The sequence below is a fragment of the Trichoplusia ni genome, chromosome 16, assembly GCF_003590095.1.
Source record: "Trichoplusia ni isolate ovarian cell line Hi5 chromosome 16, tn1, whole genome shotgun sequence".
In the NCBI taxonomy this organism is placed as follows: domain Eukaryota; kingdom Metazoa; phylum Arthropoda; class Insecta; order Lepidoptera; family Noctuidae; genus Trichoplusia; species Trichoplusia ni.
Genome location: NC_039493.1, coordinates 6591157 through 6616183, shown reverse-complemented (window position 1 = coordinate 6616183; position 25027 = coordinate 6591157). Strand labels below are relative to the sequence as shown.

Sequence of the window (25027 nt, the reverse complement as noted above, 5' to 3'; positions counted from 1 at the left end):
CCTTGGATGATGAGCAGCGACGTCACCCAGAACCAGTGCATCCACCAGTGCAGTGTCATGACGACAGTTTGGTATTATCTGCTGACTATTATCGACCTGAAACAAACAGTAAACATGTTTACAAAGATTGTAAAAGCTCTGCGACTGTTGGCAATTCACATGACTGTATAGAATTAAGGAAAGACTAGTGATGCGACATTGTTTTCTAAAGTGCTAGGGGATATGTCAATTGGCCCTGCTTGGAAACAAACAGCTCAATTGTAATAGTTGCATAATAGCACTGCTTTAAGATGAGTATCCATTTCAGCATTCACCTTTTCTTTCTCGTCTTCATTTGCAAAGTAAATAATTTAATTTCATAAAACATCACTTTAATGTTACTTTCAATTGTATTTCTTGTCTAGTTCTAATCTACCGCAGTGCTAATGGTGCAGGATAATGATGGCTCCCATCAGCTATACTTGACTCTAGTAGTGTTGGGTGTCATTATGATAATGATAATGTCCAATGTGAAGATCGAGTCATTTAGCGCGATTGAAGACCTCAAGGTTTCACTGAAAGTAATTGAGAATCTCACTTGTTACGTGCCGTTAGATCATGTTATTCACTTTTCAATCTTCATCACTCCTAAACTCGTTAAGTTTATGTTAGTCGTTTCTAACATCTTTTTTGTAATCCTAACGATTAATTTGCATCTTATATTATTAATATAGGTACATAATGTTCCGTCGATAGTTCCATCATCAGATCAGCTCTTTGTTTTCTAAAATACTGCATTATCACGCAAAACACATGTGCAGACAAAAAACAGCACAGTTGGAAACCGGGATGTGGACCAAATTCAACTTTCAAGATTTGATAACAAACTGACAACGGGACGGGAATCTAAGAAAAGCTTGTAATAAGATTTATTCTATCATTAAATCCCAGATTCCTAGACACAAAAAGAAAACAAAATAGAAAATAACAATTGAAATCTGTACGAACTCCTTTATTAATTTCAAAAAACAATAAATCCGCCAACCGCCAGCACGGCGCAGTCTTTTCATGTCACATATAAATTCACAGCTGAATTTACGACGCATTAATTCCACATTTGCCTTTGAAACTGGCTTTTTCATTGAAGTGTTCACAAAGAGCGTCGGGGGTAATTGAGTGTGCGGATATATTATAAAGTGTATGTTGTTACAGGCGGGATTCAATTACAGGATAAACTGGTTTGGCCTAGACTGAACGTAGTTGTGAGTAGCGCTCATGATGGAGAATATACCTGTAGAGGTAAAGAGGATATTACCATGAAGGCGTCTTAGGAGCATGTGGAATTAATGAGGTTCTTAAAGTAAAGTGTAAAGCTTGCTTAAATTGGTAGGTAAGTATAAATACATTTGTAGAGTTGATTAGTGGATCTTGTGTTTATGGAAAATAAATCATATTGTAAAATAGCGGCTCTCAAAGGTTTAGGTAGGACTTGACATTAAAAAACCAAAAATGGCTGAAAATTAAAAACGTTTTGGGTGTCTAATGCGGTGTGGGTTGAATGTTTGTGTAACCCCCGCGACACAAGGACTAAATTCCTTAGTGCGGGAGTCGATAAAAAAGGGCAATACAAATTGTTCAGTGGTTCAGTTCAGAGTTCAGCGTTATTTTTCCAAACACGCACCGCTAGACGACGTCTTATAATAATAACTAGCTTTAAACAGAAAATCTGTTTAAAGTGCGATGTTCAATTCAAATTAGGAAAAATAATATCGCTCTGAATTTTGATTTTCTCAGTTAAGCAAAAGGCGAGAATTTACATGGTTCTATAACAAAGGATATTACCGATCCTGTTCGCGAGCGGTCTTATTAGTCAGTACCGTCTTAAGTTGGAGGAGGAAGAGACTTTGCTCTAAATTTTTGTAGTCTAGGAGTAAATATCTTGGGCCACAATTTAAAGCTCTATACGAATACAAAACTGTATACTTCTTTTGAAACACAAAAAAGACGATAACTAGACTTATACTGTCTTAAGGATGAAAATGCAAATTTCATCCCGATTTTTTCTGTTCTTCTTCATTTGGTCTACGAATGTGGATAGAATGAATGACACATATAACATACGGTCAGTGAATTTTATTCAAAACATTGTTGTAATAGGGGTTTTTCAAGCGGTGCTCACACGAACCCAGACACCGGGCAAATATTTGTGGACGTTGTTTCGTGTTAACATCGACTGTTCGGGGATTAAATCGAGCATCATATTTACAATGTCTGTGTTTTATATACCTACCTTACTTGCAAGAGCTTAATCAATAGGATCAGACGTACTGGTAGTATGTGGTATTATTGTAAATGCTAAACCAGCTTCATATTTCAATCAAAGAATAATCGGAACCAACTTTACATTTCAATCAAATAGTTTATCTTAGCATTCATGAATTCAACTCCAATTTAAAACGTACAGCAAAAAAAATGCAATCACCCAAGCCTTTGTCGAATTTAAGCATTATTTGTCACAACACAAAAAAGCGTAATTTTACAATACAGCCTTGAGACTGACAAAAACATGTTTTACCTACCTTCTGTTGAAACATATTTAAGTAAAGTAACTTTGTCGCTTGTGCTTCACAACTCACAAAGGGGATTAGCTAAGTACTAGCAATCCGTAATACCTGGGTCTCAGGTTGTAAATTTTCGTTCATTAGAAACAAACGCGTCTGTACGAAGTTTAATTAAAATTTTATCATGGGTATGCTGCGTTTGATAGAACTTTTCGTTGAATGGAATAAGAGTTGTTACTACAGTGTTCCAGACTTTTTTTATTTTCTCTTATAAATAACTTTCACAAAAATATATAGTTTAAGCTTAAGCTTTTTTGACGAGACAGAAGCGTTAATTCCTATTGTGACAAACATATTGTATGAGATCTTTATCAAGTATATTGTAGGAGGGCTCGTCACCCATCTATTTTCTCCAACACCACGTGATTGCTTTACTGACGTTAATTTGAGGGAACATGCCGGAAAATTACACGAGAAACGATGTGCCTTGTCGGGTTGAGAATTATCTTATAGTGATGAAGGTTGGGACTTTAAGAGGTGTTTATGAGAAACAAATAGGGTTGAATGTTTAGTTCCTTGCAAATGATGTGGGAAAAGAGAAACAGAAACTGTTCTTTGAATTGATAACTGAATAGAATAGAAGAATAAAATAGTTATTTATTTGAAAGAATATTGTTACAATAGGTGTTTTATGTACAACAATAGGTTCACAATATTTTGCTCGTACAGCCAGCGTACGAATATTTTATAGTCTAGGACAAAGACTCGTAATTTTCAGGTAAAAAAGATTTTTATTTGGATTTCCAATATCAAAAGATTACAAAAATTAACTTGCTTCAGTATTCGCAGGAAACTTTGCAAAAGCAAACATTTTTGCCAGATACTTACGCAATTGCCGGTATGATTTGTCATAACGTGAGTCATAATGACAGCGCTCGTTTCAGTGAAAACCCCAGTGCCCTTGCACGTCACGCAAAACGCGAATAGGTGAGAGATCAGACAGACAGTGTCGAGGGTCTTCTCACAGTTCAGGTAATAAACAAATACTGAGGAAATAAGACGAGGATTGAAAAGTGCTTGAGCTCTTGTACTATTATTACAATCGTTATTTACTACGTAATAATGTTGAACAATAAATTTCGTGCTTGTGCCTTTGACACAATGTGCTGGGAACTTCCAAGTCCCAAGTCTTAACAAAAAACAAGAAGTCTTAAGTTCGAAAACGGCTAACGACAGTTTTTTGTTTCGGTAAGTTCGTTCCCGCAGTAAAAAGTCGGTGGAAACTGTAATCGACTGACATGGCTCTATTTGAAGAACTTAAGTATAAGAAGCTTAGTTCGAATAGACTTTAAAAAAATAAACAGTTTGGTGAAGTTTTGAAATAAAGTTTGTATGGTATGGGGAAAGTGCGATTACGTTGGTTTAAGCCAATAACCTTGCTACATTAATCGGATCTGTAAACTAGGTCACCTCATTTTAAATACAAGGTTTGTAGTGATTACTTTTAAAGACTAATATACTTCCTATATGTAGTGGGATCACACACAGTGGGAGCTGAACACTAGGTCTAGATCAAAAAAAGGGTGTTTATTAATTATATCATACGTCCTGAACGAGGAACTAATCTGAGGGCTGATGATTGTGTGGTACACGACGAATGTTCCTTAAGTGCCTACCGTAAGAGTATCTTAAAAGCAATCTACCTGCTTCCACACGCTGGAATAATAGATAAAGGCAGCGAGGGCTCAGCCGTAAGCTTCTTATCTCTTACTTGGTGAGGGGAACTAATGGATACTTATTCATTTAGCGGCGGGTTTGTGTTCTCAATACGTCGGCCTCAATGGTTAATGTAAGGTAGGTGCTTTGGTTGACGAATTTAAATGAAATCATTAACTTAAGCTTCAACCATGGTAGCATCAAAATAAGTAGTAAAATCCTTATTAATATTACTCTTTTATTAAGGCATGTTCACATTCAGCCTTGCGCAACACTTGTTCCCGACGAATACCTACTTTCGCAAGAATAAATACATTCATCCCAGATCCACAGTGGAATATAAAAGGCTCTGGAAAATTTACGTCCTGTATTCGTCAAGGATGAAAGTGAACCACCCCTTACAGTCCGTTGGTTTTGTTGGCGGATACAAATGTGCTGTGCACGGGATTTCGTGGATCAAGGTGCGTGTGACGTCATTGGAGGTTAGGGTAGTCGGATCGATCCTTTTTGGGTTGTTGAATGAATTCTCTACGGAGATTTGATGAAGATAAGAAATAAGACGAGGTTAAGCGGCATATCGTGAAAGGTTTGATTCAATTTGGGGTTATTAGGCAATCATAAAGATTGGGATTTACTTGTAGCTCAGTTATGAGAAACATTTACAGAGAAAACCATTATATACTCGATTAAAGATTTTTCAAATTAACAAGGACAATAGCCGTCACATAAAGCTGCAATTTTAATTCTCCGCGATCTCGTTCGAACTAAATCGGGTTAAGTTAGTCGAGAGAATGAATGCTCGAAGTTTTTTCTCCTTTAACCTTTGTGGCTTCTTCATTTTCTATTCAGAGCAGTCTAGGCGTCTTTTTATGAAAATCCTTTACCAACTCGGGTAATTGAAAGCCTCGCTATTGAGTATGAAATATCTTTATCGGAAAATGAAACCGTCTAAAAATAAATTTAGTATATATCTAGTCTACTTATGTATGAAAAATCCAATATTAATATCTTTTGTTCTATCAAATACTTTAAAAACTAAAAATTTGTGAACTAACATGAAGACGGCTATCTTTGAAGAATTCTTTGAACAAAACAAAACTATTTATTCTATTCAATTAAGAGATGCGACGTGCAGTACATTCACCTGCATTCATGAATGGAATTGAATGAAATGAAATTGTAAAGTTTCGAAGGAGTGATACAATTTTCCGAGAACTTTTTTAAGAAAATTCTTCAGAATTTGCAAGATAACCTACGTCCTACATGGTTAGTGACTAGATGACAATGGTACATGAACTAAGAGCACATCGACATCGTTTGTCAGGGCATACAGCGTGAAGCGATTACCTTAGTACTCTGATACTTGTGCGACATGCTTTGATAAGCACGACCTGCTAAGAGAGCTGGGCTAAGACAACAATGGTTATTCAGACGACAGTTTTGTCATGCGAGATGTAGGTTGTTAGAAGAAACCTAAGCTGAACAATATCTAAGATGGTTGGATGCGTGTGGGTAATGTAGCAGATGTTTTATTATTATTACAACGTCGCAACGATATTTTAGTAAAAAACTCTGTCTATATCAGATCTAGGCTTACAGACAAGTTAAGTTTTTCAACGAATCGGTTGTATTTATTTGACTGAAAGTCAAAGCCACGTGATTTGACAATTTTAAGCACCACAATCTTCCTGTACCTCGAAAGCTTAACTATTAATTCAGTCTGTAGATCTAATACTAAAATAGTGCAGAACGTATTAATTGGTATCCGTAACTAATCAGTTTCGAAATCCATTTAAAATGAAATTATATTCGGTTATTTTTTACATTTTCAGTAGCAGACAGCGATTGAGAGCGGCAAAAAATGGTCGAAATTCAGTATCAGTAGCAATATCCTATATAATTCTCAGCTGGTTATATTAAAACGTGAGTTGAATTATAATCAGCACATTTATCATATTAGATGATATAAGCCTGTTTACGTTTTATAAGGGAAGATCTCGGGAACATTACTCAGCTTTCTGAAAACGTGTGAAATGGAAGCCGCAACCGTCATAAACAGGTTGTATGCTACTGTAGGGTTTGAAAGCCCTCTGGGAATGAGTCGGGCGCGCCGTCTTTGAGAATATGCGGGTGCATATGTGAGAAATGAAACTTCATAAGCTACTACATTAACTCGACAAGATTCAAGCCATATCAAAATACGGTAAAAGCTAATGTTTATTAAAGAAAAAATGACTCCTGCTTTAAAGAATTTAAACGTTGTGTCGCGGGGAGTTTTATAAACATTCAAGTCACATGTGCAAAGACACCCAGACTTAGGACAAGCATCAATTTGTTTATTTTCCTAGCCACAATAAAACCACGATTGAACCTTAAAATATGAACCTTCTTCTAAACGCGAGTAATAGATAATTCACTTTGCCGTCAACGACATTTTGTTCAAATCCAACCTCGATCATGATAAATATGCCTGTAAGCAGACAAAAGGCATTCTTCGAATAATACGGACTTGATAGCCTTTTGTAAAACATTCCATTATTTTCTAGTTCTATTTCAGGACTCACAATTCCATTATACGACAAACCCATTAACAAAAGCACTCGAAAAAGTGAGGAGTGAGTGAGGCTCGTGAGTTCTAAGAGTAGTGCTTCTATTGTTTGCCAAGTAGTTTCTGCGGGGAGTCATGATAACAGAACTGGATGCCGAATATAAGTCTGACGAACGTGGAACATAGGTAAGTCGGAGGAAATGTTATGCTGGCTTCCCGCGCGTCATAACTATTGACGATTGAAGGCGAATAAATTTTAGCGTATATAAATATGAAACGTTGCACGAAAGTTTCAGTTTGTAGATACACCCAAATAAGTATGTATAATTACTTTCTAAATTGTTCTAAGACACCGACTGACAAACGGTGAAGGAAAACATCGTGAGGAAACGTGGATTCAAAATAGCCATCCCGCAGTGACCTAGCATGGTGATCAATGCTCAAACCTCCCCTATACAGGAAGGGGCCTGTACCCAGCAGTAGGCTGTACATAGGCTGGTATTATTATGATTCATGTGACAGGCAACAAAGAAGACAACATGAATAAAAATGGCGATGATATAGCTAGTATTAGGCTAGTGTAGAGGCACTTCCACAACTTGCCTGTATTCCATGGTCACAAGGGACGGGAGTATTGTGTTTGTTCTTTGTTGACGCAGAGTACATGCCCCAGGTATTCAGATGGCTTTCAACGAGATTGTTCCTTTTGAGAGTTGGTAAGAGACAATGGGGAATGTTTGTTAATTAGTACAAGTAGGTACTGCATGGAGATTACTAAGTGAACATTGGTATTATTAGGGGTAGATAAGCCAATCAGGTCAATAATAATGGTAAGGGTGAAGATTAAAAACGACTTTATATTTTCATTCAGCTCATAGATTGACGGCACGTGAGGTCAACACGAAAAACCCGCAGAGGGCAACGTTTAGCGGGTTCGATCCCCGTATAGGACAAGTATTTGTGCGATACACACTATCTGTCCTGAGTCTGGGTGTCTTTGTGCACGTGCACGAGTTTCTTAATTCGTTTAAAAAAATATAATTTACTTAATATTTTACAACCTTCGGTGACTTTTTCCTTAAGATCCTCAAAACAGCACTGATTTTCTTAAAGGTCCACAACATGTACGTAATAAATATTTATTAATAGCATTTCTAATCTGACATTATCGCAGTACATTAACTTAAATGCCGACACTTCATTACGATCAAGGCTTCCGATAGCCGAACATTCCACGCACTATTTTCAGTACGTTCTAAGAATAGATACGGTTTTCTTCCAAAGAAAATACCCACGAGATTTGTTAAGGCTGGTTTCACAGTTGTCCGGGAAAGCCGTACAGCCCGTCCGTAAGGAATCCCGGAATGGAGACACATGTGCGCGGCTGAAACATCGTTTCACAGCCACGCGGATTAATCCGGACGCGATCTTATCCGGGTTGACCCCGTTCACGGTAGGCTACCTGGATAGCCGAGTGGTGTGGGTCACCACACCAAACCCACTGTGAGCGATGTGTCGACGTTTCGATCTTCGTGTGGAACACCATTTGTGTGATCCTCGAATACTTTGTTTTGAGTGTGGGTGTCTTTATGTATGTGAATTGAATGTTTGTGAAACCATATGCGACAAACGGATTAGATTCCTTAGTGCACGATTTTATAAGAAGTAAGAAAAAGAAAAATAGTTTCAGATAACTGCAGGCGATACTGTGTGTCTTTTGTGTCTCGGCATTTATGGGTCTCTCGAGTAGGTGTGAAATCAGCCTTAGTCTCCACTCCATTAATGTCTTAGGGATTACGCAACCGCTGCAGGATTGAAGGAAAGGATCGATAATCCTTTACTTCCAATATCATTGCCTCATCTATCAAGTAATGTGGTCCCTTCGTGGCACTTGGGGTCTTCACATTGATGCAGATCGACTAAGCTATGTAGAAAATGTACTACCAAGTGACTACTATAAAGTTGTTACAGTTTACATAAAAATCAATAATTTGGGTTCTCCACATTTTATTATGCTTATAGTCACGTCTAATTTTGCAGAAAAAAACAGTTCTAGGGAATAAAAAAATAGGGCTATAAAATATATGTAGATATTTTCCTATTCTCATCCCTACCCAATATGCACACAAAATCTCATTAGAATCGGTCGAGCCGTTTCGGAGGAATTTAATTTCATATTTTGTGACACGAGAACGTCACATATTACATCCACATTTTTTGTTGATGTCACAAAGTTTCAGTTCCGGTTTACAGAGCTATCGAAAATGGAAATGTAGTACAAACTCCACCCGTTCATTACTGTTGCTATGCCCCATGAGTCTAGCTTCCACGCAATATTTGTCTAACCTAACGATATTTGTCTGGTGTCTAGGTGTTTGTGCTAGTAAGATTTATGAAGCGAAATCGGAACTCTGTGACGTAAAAACATGCATTAATATTAGTACAATCTTTGTATCTTTGACAGGTAATATTTCATATCTGACATAAACACATGATTGTGTTTATGACGAAAAATGTTATTCCTACAAAAAGTCTTGTTATTTGTGACTTGTAGCCTCATGAATAACATGATCTATAACATGGAATTTGAAACATCTTTACTATGTGTATGGCTTAACTCCTTCACAGGAGGTTTTATATTTGGGCTCTAAGCGCTAGGTCAGTTTGCGATCAGCGTTATTCTAAAATCAGCTTAAGAGCTTATAGCGGGTACGTAGAACAGCGTTTTAAAACAAACCTTGAAGAAGGAATTTTGCCAATGAAGAAGCGAGATCACACAGTATATACCAGCGTCGTTAACGGAAAGGGTTCTGTTTTCAGTCTCATTTTCAGTAATCAATAATCTTGATTTGTCCTTTAAGAAGATCATTTTAGACACGCAGTATAATTACAGTATGTATTTCTATTCGTATTATGTATAATTCGCATCTATCTCCGGGTTATTTATGTTATTTAACTCTTTTTATATTATGCACCCGTCTTATGATCTCTGTATCACCCTTTGATTGACTGGTAGTGAATTCGTATTAAGTCCACCACTATACCTCCATTGTCCATGTATATCAAGTGTCAACACAATGTTCACCTCTAATAACGCTAACAGGAACCACTATACATTCACTTTCTTTCCGCGCGTTGGCTTAGCGACCCAAAATGTGTCTTGGCCTGTGATACCAGAGAAGGCCTCTTTACCCGACCTTTGGCCAGTTCTCGCCAGTCATCGGCCTGAAGAGGCCGAAGGATCACCCACTCACTTCACATTGTGTCAAATAATCGAAGTTGATAATAACAGCTGAAGATCACTTACCGACTACGCTCGGCCGAGATCCCTCAGCTCGCGATCATACGCGCACCGGACACGCCGAACAAAACCTAGAACAAAGAAACACTCATTAGTATGTAAAATGGTACATATTCTCTGTTCGATCTGCTTAGCGTGATTGTTTAATAAGTGTGCGTTTGCACGCGATATATAAGTATGTTTTTTTAAGGTAATTGCAGTTTGCAGTATCTAATTTGTTCAGTAATAGATCTAATAGATGTTTTGTGTTCGTTTCGTTGTAATAGTTTTGTATATATGTCTGTATCTTAGTTGCAGATTGAAAGGCACGAATGACACTCATAATTGAAAAACATAATTAGTCTGTGTGACTCAGGCTTGACCAATTTTTTAAATAAAATTCCTTCTTTTTTTATTAACACCTCGAGAAACTTTAATTAGCCCTACCTTTGTTGAAAACTAAATTAATAACAAACAACTATGTCTAGTATTGTAAATTGTTGGTTTAAGTTAATAACAACTTTAAGGGCAACGCCTTGATACCTTAATTGCGTATTTGATTACCAACCAAACGAAGCATTTAGAAAATTAATATTGTTTAGCGAGCTTTCATTCATCACAAGAATAAGGAATTTTACTAAATGGAACTTTTTATTCATCTGCCTGGATGTCGCTTATACCTCGCAATATTAAAGCCTATGTTTTATCTCAGGGTTTTAGTAGTATTCTTAAAAACAATAGACGAACAGTTCACACATACATTTTTACACAAAAGCTCATTTTTACACACTCGTTTATTAAGATTTTTTTACATACGTACAAACTTCTTCTGTCTTCTGTCTTCATAACATTCATCTTTTAACGCGATTTGGTGAATCTTTTTACCTACTACCATATCTAACAAAAAATGTGCAGTTGCATGAAAGTTTTCGAAGAAACAAAGGCTTTGTTTACAAGCATTAGGTATTATACATATCTGTGTACTTTATGTATATTTATAGTTTCAGAAACTACCTTAATTTATGAATAGCATAATATTTAATAATGAAGTGTGTTCGTGACCATAATCGGTGTTGTGGGCGCCAAATCATTACAAACACTCCTACTAGGGTATAATTAAACGTCACCCTAAAGTTTACCAAATAAATTATTTAAGCTTTACACAACAATCCGTTTTTGTAGATATATTTAACTGCTGTAAAATCTAGATATAAATATTGTTATATTTATACTAGTTGTTTCTTGCGGTTTGTCTCGTTGTCGTCGGTTACAGCTGCAAAAACATTACTCTCCTTTAAAGCAGTCGGCTAAAAGTGATGTATGAGTTGATTGATTTCGTTTCGTTTTCTATAACGTTTGCGTGGCACCCTGGATGGTTTAGTTTAACAAATCGGGATAGCAGAACAAAGTTCGCCAAATAACGCTGTGGAGCTAAAACAATGTACTAATTGTGACAAATTAAAATTTCTAAATCGTTTTTACGACGATTTCCATGCACCTAATCTCGGTATCGCTTCACAGCTGATTGGCTATCGGAGACGGCCTTGATCAGTCATCTCTCTAGATTTAATTACGCGACAACACTGATGAAAGACAGCCTCAGGCTTATGTGGCAATACTCAATTCAATTAGTTAGAGTTTTGAAAATGTTTCGAAGTTGAGTCGAAATTGAATCGGCGTTTGTATTACAAATTGAATACTTGTTCAATTTGTTATTTAGTTTAAAAGTACGGACTAAAGCTTATTGTGGGGGCCTTGGTTTAGGGCTCGGACAATACAGGGGGCAAAGTTACATCGCACTATCGTGGTCTCAAATAACCCTAGCTAATGTTGACTCCTTGATGTTTTATTAAAAAAGTACTACGCTGCTTAATCTGCGCAAGTGTCTAATTCTATAAAATAAAACCTAGATCGGTTTCATACTAAACTTATTCCATGTAAAAGTATAGTATCTTAAAATCTTAGACCATAACCTAAAACAAATCAAAATCCAAACAATATAGTAAGAAAACCAATTTACCAGGAAATATTTCCTTAACGAGGTTCTCATTGCATAAAAACAAATTGCAAACAATTAGCAAGAGATGGTTCCTTTTATCTTTCGCCAGTACAAAAGAGATAATATCTCAAATACAAACAAAACGTTGACATTTATGTAATTTGTTGCGGTGACGTTAGCTTATTGTATCGCTAATAGATCACTCAGTACTTTAAAGTAACAAAGGAGTATTTAGTATTAAAGACTTTGAGTAATGGTTCTTTATAATAATAAGACTTTTTAGGGTTAACGGAAACCTGAAACTATGGCTCTGTTGTCCGTCTGTCTGTTGCAAGGCTTTTATGGATGATATGAATTGAAACAGTTTGGCAGTTGATTTTGACAGATTATTTTTTGCGTGGTTACGCAAAGATTAGTCCGGTTATTAAAATGATATTTTTTGGAAATTTGTTTTCTTTTATCCTATTTGTGTAAAACCTTAAAACTCAGTATTTCAAAACCGGTTCGTACTTGACCGTTTTTTTAATTCATCTCATCCTTCTTTCATCATTTTGTGAATCATAAACAAAGCAAAATATTACATTTAAAAGTATGAATAAAAGAAATGTATTGAAATGAAATGAATTGTGGAATAGTCAATAGAATACGATAAGTGTATACTAGTACAGTAGAATTCATTGTTGTTCATTTAAATCGAATCGATATTGAAATTGCAAATCGATTCTAATGTGAAAAATTATATTACGTAAACTATCGAAGTTATTTCGCGGTTGAAACGTGAATTTATTCATTTTAATATTAAATCACAGAAAAATAGAATTGTTTAAAGAAATTGCATAACAATCAAACAGAATCAGAATATTGTTTAACCATAATATTCTGCTCTTTCAATATATGGACAGCTTTTAGACAAGTGACGTTTACTTCAATGTATTGTAAGAGTTTGGATCCGCACTCGAAGCGATTATGCTTATTGACAGTCTCATACAGATGTAATTTATTTCAGACTAGCTGTTGCCCGCGACTTCGTCCCCGTGGGTAGAAGATATAAGTTATGATTTATACCTGCCCTGTTATTTTGACATTTTCCATTGTATCTTCGCTCCTATTAGTCGCAGTGTGATGATATATAGCCTATAACCTTCCTCGATGAATAGTCTATTCAACACAAAAAGAATTTTTCGATTTCGACCAGTAGTTCCTGAGATTAGCGCGTTCAAACAAACAAACAAACAAACTGTTCAGCTTTATATATTAGTAATATAGAAGTATAGATATAATAATAATTGATGGGATGAAATTATATTATTGGTCACGAGACTTGATCAAAGGACGAAACGAATAAGTTCAATGCCAGCTTTCGTTAGTTGATAATATGTAACATGTCTACTTGCAACAGCGTGTTATCATTTTATCGATTCGCTAATCGATAAAACTGATTCCCCGATAGATTACAGCTGTTATGGTCCTGTAGAATTTTATCAATTAATTCCAGTTAAAGTTCAATCAAACTTTTGTAAGATGCTGTAAGAATATTTTTTGGATAAATGACACTTAATGGTTAATTTCTCAGTTTTTTGGAAATAAATTTAATTTGTTTTAGCAACAGATCAGCGTCAAAATGGACTATAGAGGATAATTTCTAAGGAATTTGAAATCTCAGAGCTTTCTGAAAAAATCGATAGAGCAATAATGTATTTAGGGTTTAAGTTAATCTCCAAATAGGCAATATACATTGACTCAAAAACGTCGTGACGCAATCAACCATAAAGACATCCTATTTAAAAGAACCTTTCAACATTGAAATTGTGCTCATTTAACAAAACAAAAGAGTGATATTTACCGTTCGTGTTCCGCCGCGCTGGGTCCGAGTGTACTCTCAACAAATATTTGAGGTTAGGCCAGCCTACACTATACAGGGTGTCCAGTATATGTTCTATTTAAATAGCTATGTGGATATTGGGTGAAGGTCATTTTAGTTAGAGATTAGTTTCATTAAACGAAAAGGTTAATTTTGGTGTTGCGAGGAATAATTTAATCAAACAATAAACAGTGGAACTTTAATAATTAATTTTAATGATTTATTTCGACATGTGTCCAAAATCACAATAAATGAAGATAATATTTATGTTACCTTTAAAATACACTTGTTTTATAATATTTAATTTCATTACAAGTATGATGACTAAGAACGAGTACATATTAAAGTAATAAGTTATTTTTAAAGGATTGATGAAGCAATGGCTTATTCAAATTACACCGAGTATAATTTACAGTATGATTTACATAACTATAACATATAATAAGCTATAAGTCATGAAAATCTACATAATTATAACTAGGCTCTCAACTTTATCGATTCGTTATTATTTTATAAAGTCCCACGGCTGGGCATAGGCTTCTTCCCGTACATTGTGAAGGGTTGAGCATTGAATAGTATATTATTTATTTGTCATCTATTTGTTATAAACATTAAAACAAATGACGCTGTGGATGGAACATCCATTTAGATCATTACGTTGTAAAAGTAATCAGACTCAACTCTGAATCACTCACTGAAAATACAATTGTAATATGTTATTCACAACACATGAAAAATACCTTAAATTAACTTGCTTGATCGCCCAATATTAGCGGGTCGAAATCTTCGACGAGATTAAAGATTTACTGTTGTTCTTGAAAATTTAATTTACCTGTAAATGTAAGAAACTATTCCTTTTCGAGATTCTTAAGCAATTTGTAATGTTGGACAGGAACTTTCAAACTTAGCACAAACTGCATTCAGACGAGATATCAAAAGAGATTAGAGAGAGAGAAACGAGATTTCCACAGCTGATGCAAAATTGAATTGTTCCAACCATAACCAGTAAAGGCTGTATAAAACTTATACTGATCTGTTAGCAATTTAGCGTGTGACACCATGTATGCGTCACCCTTGTAAATATCGTCGGCATACGTGTGTCAGCGTCACACAAATAAAAAGATTCAATAATGAACAATCGCTGTCAATCGCACGCACACATAGCGCCTCGAGCAAAGATGAGTTCAACGTTCAGTTCCAAAATAAAATAAAACAATGCTATTCCAAAACAATAGAAATTCAACGGACTATTTTAAAATGGAGGCTGGATTCAATTAAAAGATTATCGAGAAGCCTGCTCTGATTGGCTAACGCTTTGTCGTAGTAATCCTGTCTAGACTAGTTTTTTTCCATGTAAAAAGGTTATATTCGCAGCTTTGTTGATTTAACGAATCCATTGTATAAGGGAATAAAAGAGTTCATTTACGCCACAAACTGAAATACAAATGGTTTTGAGATCACTCATTAAATCAGAAAACAGTTTTTTTAACGACTCCCGCATTAAGGAAATTAAACCTTGTGTCGTGGGGGTTTCACACGCCCAGACTCGGAAAAACGTCGCGCTCAGTACATTTTGGCGTGGCGACTTCAACCACTCGGCTATCCATGCAAATTTTAAAAAAACTACCATGTCAGACATAATCCTGTCATCATAGTTCTCATCAAACAAAGCGATTAGTTACGGACGTAACACCTATGCGAAAGGTCATTAACGTGGCAGTAATTAAGCGAAGGATCATATTCTCTAGACACCGCCTTAACAAGCGCGACGTGTATTAACGGTAGCTTCACCGTCCACGCGTCTGTACGTCTGTGTACATTTGATGTACCTACCTAATACCCGCCGCTTGGCTGCCCACAAACTTAATTATTTACAGTCCCACGGGAATACAAGGCATTCCTGGTTCGAAGATAAAGAAATTCTTTAGTAATTTTACAAGCTTTGAGCTTAAGATTTTATGTCTTTGAATTATTGTTGTTGTGGCGTTGCTGTCTGTCGGCCATTAGATTTAATCTCTTCAACTGTTTATATAGATTCCTTCAAGAAACCGGTAAGTGTGAGTCAGACTGGGGGTACTGAAAGTTCCGTACAAATAAGCTGAAGTAAACGAAAAATAATTTGTCATCCGTCACTTTTATAACCATACCAGCTATTGTTTAACTTTAATAATAATATGTTTGTTGGTGTCAACATATAGTGACCTAAAACGGTACATGTGATATACAATCTGGTGGCAGATGGAAGCACGAATGTCCTTAGTCTCTCTAGGAAAGGTGTAACAATTCCCGTATTAGAACACCTTCTAGACTTATACGAACCCGTTGGGAAATATAGGGATTACAAACCTTAGGTCAGAATCTATTCTGGAAAGCAGATTAAGTTGGGAATGCTAAGAAGTTGTTAATAAACCTTGTATAACGTATGTCTTATGTAACCTACTTGGATTGATTTATGAGTTGAGGGGTAAAAAAGGGATACTTGTGGTATGCTAGACCGTTATACATGAAGCGACTACCTGACTTCCAACCTCTCTCTGGATAAACGGCTCACACTATATCCAATTGGAATATGCGTTTGTTTGAATTGGAATGAGTTCGCTACTGAGGTCATCGGGACAATCAGCTTCACGTGCTTCTGGGTCTTCCAAAGTACGGAGGTGTGAACATGGATCTTGAACTAACGAACTATAAAATAACAGTATCTTACTCTACAGTATAAAACTGAATTATAAATTCGGTCAGACTCGTGTGTGTTCTATTAATAAAGTAATATATTCATAACAAGTCAACACCTCGAAACAAAATGAAGTAGTATTTATCAAGCAGACATCGTTAAACCTCCTTAGTATTCAGAAAACGTGTTTAATAATTACTTTAACACAATTAATTATAGTAGACAAACTGTTTCTAGTATTGTACTCACGATATATTTTTGAAATTGTGAAATTCATTAATTACTTCCAGAACCTATATTTATTAAGACACAGGAAAAAAGCTGTTTAAATAATTATAAATTATTTAGTGTCTACTTTTAGTAGTAAAGGAGATTATTGAGATTTAGGTAGGGGCTGATAATAAAAAGACTCAGTCACTTGTACAATAATTTTATATTGCCCTTTTTTAAAAAAACTTGGAAGTAATACAACTGGATCCTACCACACAGTATGACGGAAGAAGGAATGAAGAGCATTAGATAGATTGAAGTAAAATAACAAGATGGTGGCTTGAATGTGTCATTCTAAGAACTGTCAATCTTTAGTCAATACAAAGATTGTTTTTTGCAATCTCAATCGAACAAATCAACAGAGATGATAAAGTACTCTTTGCCTTTCCATTTCCCAAGTTATTGTGAACCCTGTATTTTCAGTCTTACTGGACGTTAGTTATGCTTTAACCCTAGGCAAGTACCTACTTATTTGAATTGTAGAATATATTTTAATAGGTTAAACAATTCCTCTAGTGGGACTAATTATAGCTAAAATATTAATACGGGTAAAACCACGGTGATGACTAAAATATAAAGTTCCAATTAAGCATTTTCCCGTTCATTAAAAATAATAATAAATGTTGTCCCTTTTCCCTACATTGTTATTTTTGTGCCGTATTTGTCAATGTTTCGGTTCAGCTTTGTTAGCGCCATTGCTTCGGAAACTCTTCCAAGGCTTTTCTAAACTTGTTTTATTTTTTATCTCCACAGGAAGGTGAGGAATACTAATGGATTTCCTGTTGGCTGAATTGTAATGGACAAATAAAATAAAAATACAATACGTACTACTTGGACTTACTAAAGTGTTATACGATAAAAATATTATTGGATAAAAATCTATCCCCGACTTTCTAATACAAGAAAAAAAGGACTTTTGTGGAAGGTTCCAATAAGGGGTGGCATCAATGATTCTCTCTATCCATGCAAGTCTATCGACATCTACTCTACACCTTTAAAATGACAGAACAATATCAAAATTTTATGGCGATTTAAAATTGTTTTGGGTCTGAGTTAGAATGATGCTTATTCTTGCTACTAGCATTGTATGCTCAGACATGATGATGTCATTTCATTTACATTTGTAACGGGACTTTTATTCAGCTCCTTTTACGAAAAACTCGTAAAACCAAAACTTTTACTATAGGCGAGCATTCAGGATCCACGTGCGAACATCGTTTTATAAGACGGAATCCATTATTAATGTTACTATGATTTGTTTGAGAATATTTATTATCATAATCATATTGTAATTACGATCGCAAGAATAATGGTCAATACTTCCATATTATGTGAGAAGAAGCCATTGACGAGCGATAAGCAATTATTAGTATGTACTTTTGACATAAAATTGTAGTTAGTAAAAATAATACATATTATGTGTATTCGTTGTATTATAACTGTGTGTCTTCAGTGCTAGTTGATTGTATGTTTGTGAAACCTTCGCGGCAAAAGGATTAAATTCCTGAGTGCGGGAGTCGTTATAAAAAAACTGTTTGATCAAGTGACTTGAAAATGTACATGGTAGCTTATAATAACCGTCATATTTATCGGAAATATATGTCATATTTTTATTAGAAACAAAAATAAACAAAATATTTCCTTCCCTAAAGCGACCAGCGAGGCATGTCGGGCACATTTGATTAAAAATTCCATGAAAGGATAACAGGGTACAGGTTTGCGGTATTCCCTAATATTCTTTACAAATAGGCCATCAATCAAAAACTCATAAACAGGAAAAAGAAACTGATTTGTACGAGCGTGATGCGACATTCTGTCAGTCAAAGTAAAAGAAAACCATTTACTTACAACGGTATATTTTTTTTAGTATGGTTACGATTATTACTGTATATTGGTGCTGAAAAAGCATGATTATTTAAACAAATAATTACAAATAAGCCAGTTTCCTGCAATTTCCTTAAATAATTCTTAGGGAAAATTTAATTTCCATTTTCCACCGTTTCACTTAAGGGACCTAATGTCAATCGAAATTTAACAATTTTCCTACTTTTTTGTAATTTTCATTTTATCGCTTCGTCCATGATTAGGCTATCGAATTCAAATATACTTTGATATAAACACTAATATTATACCTCTCTTAAGACAGAATCATAATTATTTATTTAAAAACAGGTTGATTGGCCCTTCGCTTTATAATTAACGACTCCGGTTGAGTCCAGAACTAGTCGGGCAATCCCAATACGCGCGAGTAAACCGTTATTACATAACTCAGTGCGTATTTTTATACTTCATCTCATTATCACCCATATTATATCAGTTGGTATATCATCACGATATTAGCGTACTCAACGCATACCGAAAGCTTGCTGAATCATCGGAACGTGAGACATCAGACAGGGTATCACAGTGTGGTTACACGCCGCGTCAGCAAAACGGGTGTTACACACATGTATGTAGTGGCATGTGTGATATGCGGTTTAGTGTTGGCCGGTATTTTGATTTAGAACCTTGTTGTAATTAATGTTAGTATTCTCATAGTTGACAGGATTCAGGGTAGTTAGAGATATGACAATGATAAAGTGATGATATATCGTAAGTGAGGTACAAAATAAAGATATCATTTGCTTTTCAGTAACCTTTTGGACCTTTATTTTTTTTTGAATTTTACTCAATGAATTGCCTTTTATACCTTTTTCTTCGTTTGCAGACAGCCAACGTTTAAATTTAACGCAGTAGATTTACCTAATGCTCGGTATTTAACGAACCAAACTATGACCTTAAAACATAAAAATCATAAATTCTGAAGAATACATAAATACTAAATTCGTGAAACACACGTGTAGATATAACATAAACACATACTTCGATACATAAATCTGTCAACAGCATTCGAAATAACTCAGAAACCCTAATCAGAGATTAAGTTTCAATCGACAGAAACAGAAAGTGCCGGCCTTCGAACCAATAAGTCATAGCCGAGGACATACACATGACATTTTGTGATCGAGTTGTTTATACTCGGCTGTATTGGGTAAAGGCAACTTATGATTATAACCTACATTTGAAGTGGAACAATAATAATGTACGGAATTAGTGATTGTTAGGAGTACAGCCTTAGTGTAGTTTAAAACTTATTTTCTGATCCATTGCACGTTAAAGTTCACTTTACCTTCCTTTTTCTGGTCTCTAGGGCTGTGATGTTCTAGTGTTATTCTAATGTATTAAATACACTAATTTTAGGTGTCGTTGATGGTTAAAGGTCACTTTACCTTACCTTAATCTTTTTTCATCTATTGTTGTAATTTTTTAAATATATAAACTACATGCAATAGCCATGTCTGCGAGGCGTAAAGCTGCTTGTAATGCTCATTAAACATGCGTTGTCTTCTGCCCCCATTACATTCTTAAAAGAGGACTTTTCATGGCATATTTTACTTGTAAGAAATATAGGTAATTATGCACATCTGGCTGCAAATTTTCGCAAGTCAAAGAAGACGTAATAAAAGAAAACTACGAAGTACGACACCAGTATAAGGTTGTTATCCTACAAGTTGTTTAAAAGTCAAGAGGCAATGCAATTAGACTGTAGGTACTAAGCATCGTGAATGCCAGATATATAATCATACCTATTATGCAAAGAGTATTCAATTATCAGAACTAAAGGTGTTTTTGTGTGAAGATAATTTTATAACAATGACTATAATTATGAGCAGCACGAGATCCCTCCAGGCAGATATTTAGCTTCAAATTCAGTACTAATTAGGCAAATACAAATAAGTAGTATCTTAGTAGCTATTTAACAAGGATATATTATTCAAATACTTAAAACAAGTCATCAAATCGGATTTAAAGAATTCTTTTGTGATGTAAAAGTGTCCAGATCTGACAGATATTTGAAGCATTTTCCGTCAATCGTTTGACGTCACAACTCAAAGAGTATGAATGAGGCCAACGACCTTTTGACGTAATAGCCATCGGCGAGGTTTTTTACATAAGGGTGGTCGGATCATCCCACTCACAAACTCAATATTCAACAAGAGGAATAATATTTGTATGGTAATATAATCAAATTCTGGGATAAACAAAATGGATTGGTGAAATATTTTTTAGAGATGTCGATATCCTTACCCGACCTTATTCTAACCACAGAACGAATGAAGACGTAGATATCCTACTTGTTACCAAATAGTTAATACGAAAGTTTGTATGTATGCATGTTTGTTCGTCTTTCACGTAAACCACTAAATGGATTCAGATGAAATTTGGTAAACAGATAGTTTATACTAGGTTAGATTTCATCCCCATTTTATGTTCCCGTGGGATCATTTTCGATTTGTATCGGGCGGGCCTGCGGGCAACAGCTAGTTTTTAATATTTCCAATGAATATTTGCACGTCCAGTTTTCCATTTAGGCGGGTGCAGCGCCCCAACCCCAAGATATTAGAATTTTAATAAAGTCGGCCTTGGTATTACCTTTAGGTGTTTAACGTAAAATATTGCTTTCATCTCTCTTTAATCCTCTATTTATGACACTCTGAAGTACGTAGGTAGGTACTATGTCTGCCAGTGCAAAATCAAAATCAAAATCAAAATTCATTTATTCAAATTAGGCTACTAAGTAGCACTTTTTGAAGGTCATTTACATTGGACAGCACCCAGTTTCGCCCACCCTTCACCGCTTCCTAAGTGCTTTTGCTGCACAGATAAGACCAGCGTAAGGGTAGGGTAAATGAAGTATCTGTCTCTTAGTTCAAACATAAAATCTTCTACATACTTTAAAGCAGTTTACCTTTGTAAATTTTTGTTGTTTAGATAAAAACAAAAATCCGTGTCTAATACTTTTAATTATTTGTCTTGGGTTGTAAAAAGTTTTATCATTTAATATTTAATACTCAATTATTGCATTCCATAATGTATGTTAATAATGTCCAACGATGGTAAAAAACCCTGTTAATATTCACAATCTGGCTTCATAACACTACGGTACTATTTTAAAAGGTTTTGTTTATACTCTCTATGATTTATAAGGCGTGTAATATTCCCATTCATTGCTCGATAATTTCAAACTAATAGCTTTGGCCTTTACAGAAATACCTTTTTTATCGTACACAAAGGGAGCTTTCGAACTCCGTAATGGTTCTACGGGACAGTCAATAGAAAGATTTAACGTAATCGAGTTTTCAATAAATGGAGAACTTTTATTTTGTATTGAGTTTTTTGTGCCTGCTCGTAAATTGTTTATGTCACTTATTTATTTTAAGGAACATTGAAAAGATGTTATATAAAAATATGAAGGATCTTTTTTATGATGAGAAATTATGTAATGATTTCTTTCGCTTTGGGCTGAGTGGGAGGCAGTGTCAGACGTCTACTGATTAAAACTCACCCATATTCCTTCTTTTTCCTTTTGTTTACCGGGGCCACGGTAACCCTTTCGGACTTTTCCACTGCTACGGCAAAAAAATCTAAAGCCTGAATTTATCTTTCATTGCTTATTCTGGTTTAAAGAGAAATATATGGGACTTAAAAGATTTGTCAAGAAGTGAAATCTCTAAAAGTTAACAAGCAAGAGTACAAGCAAGAATACAATAAACGAAATTCTCTCATTTGGTTTAAATTGTAAGTAATCCAGTTAAAAGCCATGTTATTATGAGGACACAAAAACAAAATTAACTTTCTTTTTTAAATTGATTAAGAAAGTCACAATGCATTTAATATACGACCGCAAAGATGTTACAGTAAATGTTATTCTAAATTCAAATATCGATACTTTGACCTCATAACCTTGATGTGAAACAATAACTTTTAAGATAACCTACTACAGACAATGAAACACGAACGCTTGCACGCGTGTGACGTCACATTAATTTACTCCGCTAGGCAAATCATAGAACAGCAAAAAGGGCTCAAGAGAACCTACATTACCCACAGTGGGTATCTACTGGCACCGGTATCAACTAACTTATTGGCTAGCTGTCTTTTTCTCGTTGTCTGTCAAGTACAAATATTAAACAAAAACCATTGAAACGCTAGAAAGGGTTCTTAATGGACTAAGGAAAAATAAATTTGAATGACAAGTAGTCTTAATATGGTGACTGTTTGTTTTATTTATTGTTTACAACGGCAACATCTGTAATTATTTCAATCACCTAGCTGTACGGTAAATGAGATAAATGGAGTCTAGTGAAAGACGGAATCCTAAAAAGTATTGTCCAGTTGTTAGATTCAATTGAATGTATTTTGGGGTCTGTTACGCTGTACATACATGCATGCTAAGGTTAATCGTTATCTCTATATCATAGTCGCACGCGTGGCCCACACAATATTCCATGGTACGACTACCAAAAAGTTTGCGTAACTATTAAAAAATGTCCCACACTTTTGAATTCGTGTATTCGTTCGGATGCTAGTGACAGGCAGATCGTTTTGTGGCCTACAATGCGTCACGACATCCTATTGCAAGCAGAGATCGCATGACGTCGCCTACGTTGCCAGGGCCAGAATAACTTGCCATTCGATTTTGAACTCTAAAATTTGGCAATGAAGGGCCGTTTAGAGTTATGTCGTTAAGTAACTTGCTACGGGAGCTGTGTCTGTGACAGCCTCAAGAACATCAATTGTATTCAACATAATGGACAGTTAGTTTTGACATGATCGTTAATGTATATGTTGACGCAAACTGTAATAGGCCGGAACTAATTGTTTAGAACGAATACAGAGTGGATATGCTACTCATACTCAACTTTAAATAACCGTTAAATTAAAATTTTGTACTAAACTAGCCATGGCAGCGGCTTCGTTCGCGTGGAAAAGTGATGTATTTTTTGGATCTTTTTTGAACAAATTCTCTGGTTTATTCATTAAACTGGCGTAACTATTATGTATGAAATGATTGACATGAAACAAACATTAAATGTTAAGTGATCCTTACTTGTGATTCATCAAAGAAAACCGTATTTGCCGTTACTGAGTTCATTGCGTACAAACGCACAGACAATCAGACAAAAATATGTTTCTAGCTTCGTTATCGATTGCAAACAAAGTAGGAAGATTACTTTAAAATAATAAAAATGTACAGAATTCAGATTACACTTTGATACGATTCTGTTATAATTATGATAAGTTATTTTCAAGACGTCAAAAGTATGGTATTAAAGTTCAATGGGACAAAACAGCTGATAACAAGAAGAAAATTGCCTATTATTAAAAATATTTATTACGATTTTGAAAGTACTGGAGCACGATTGCAATTAAATGATCTTAAATTAATACCCGCCGAACAATATAATTGGCATTGTTTCAAAAAGTATAATTGATGTATAATTTTGTTATAATTGAGCTTGCTTTGTTTGCGTTCTCAAAAGGTACAATTAGCAATGTAAAATGAATGAAGAATATGATATACTCAGGACCTTATTTTAATTTAATTAGCTTTTTATGGCATTTACAATTTCATATTCATATATGGATAAGACAGCGAAACTTTATTCAACAAACCTGCAAAAGTCTCTGATTTAGATAATGTTTATGCAGTTTTGATGTTCCCATCCAAAAACGTTGTTAGTTACCTGAAAAAGAGAAAAGAAATACATAAGTCATACTTTAAAAGGAATTTAATAGAACCTTTTTATTATATACCATACAATTACAAAAATAATATTGGGTATAAATAGTTGAGGGATCGCTAATAGGAGCATCTTCCAGACAAACTTTGGGCGGACGGGAAAGATATACGCCATTAGTTTCGCTATTTAAAAAAGTAAACAATCTTTGTGTGACTATACAAACAAAGCTTTAATAAACAGTGTTATATGAGTTTCTTGGCAAAACCTTACAAACTTTATTTACAATACCTTTTTTAAGCTCCAGAACGAATATAGTATAGATAATAAACATTAAAACTTAACATATCCATCTAATATAGTCCGTTTGTAGTATGAAGAACAGTGATAACAAGCCTTGTCTCCTATAATCTCAGTGCTTGTGACTGTACACTAACAGAATGCTGATTACTAAGGACTGACACAGTTTGTGGAAACATATGGGACTGAGTTAGTTAATCCTAGAGTTGATCGCTGTGACAGAGTCTGTGCGGTGCTGTTAAAGTAATTGGGAATGGCTGATATTGAAATATTATAG

At 35.1% G+C, this 25027-nt stretch overlaps 1 protein-coding gene across 6 annotated transcripts in view; it reads right to left on the bottom strand.

Moving 5' to 3' along the window:
* The window catches only part of LOC113502216, a 107778-nt gene that overhangs the window by 23179 nt on the left and 59572 nt on the right, over positions 1-25027 (bottom strand). For 3 of the 6 annotated variants that reach the window (XM_026883673.1, XM_026883676.1, XM_026883677.1), the window contains 3 exons: positions 24386-24456; positions 10112-10176; positions 2-96 (listed from right to left, as the gene is read on the bottom strand). In XM_026883673.1, coding sequence (XP_026739474.1) covers positions 2-59 — 58 coding nt within the window. In that variant the 5' untranslated portion in view covers positions 60-96; positions 10112-10176; positions 24386-24456. The remainder of the gene's footprint in view (position 1; positions 97-10111; positions 10177-24385; positions 24457-25027) is intronic. The other 3 variants (XM_026883672.1, XM_026883675.1, XM_026883674.1) reach the window with 1 other exon arrangement.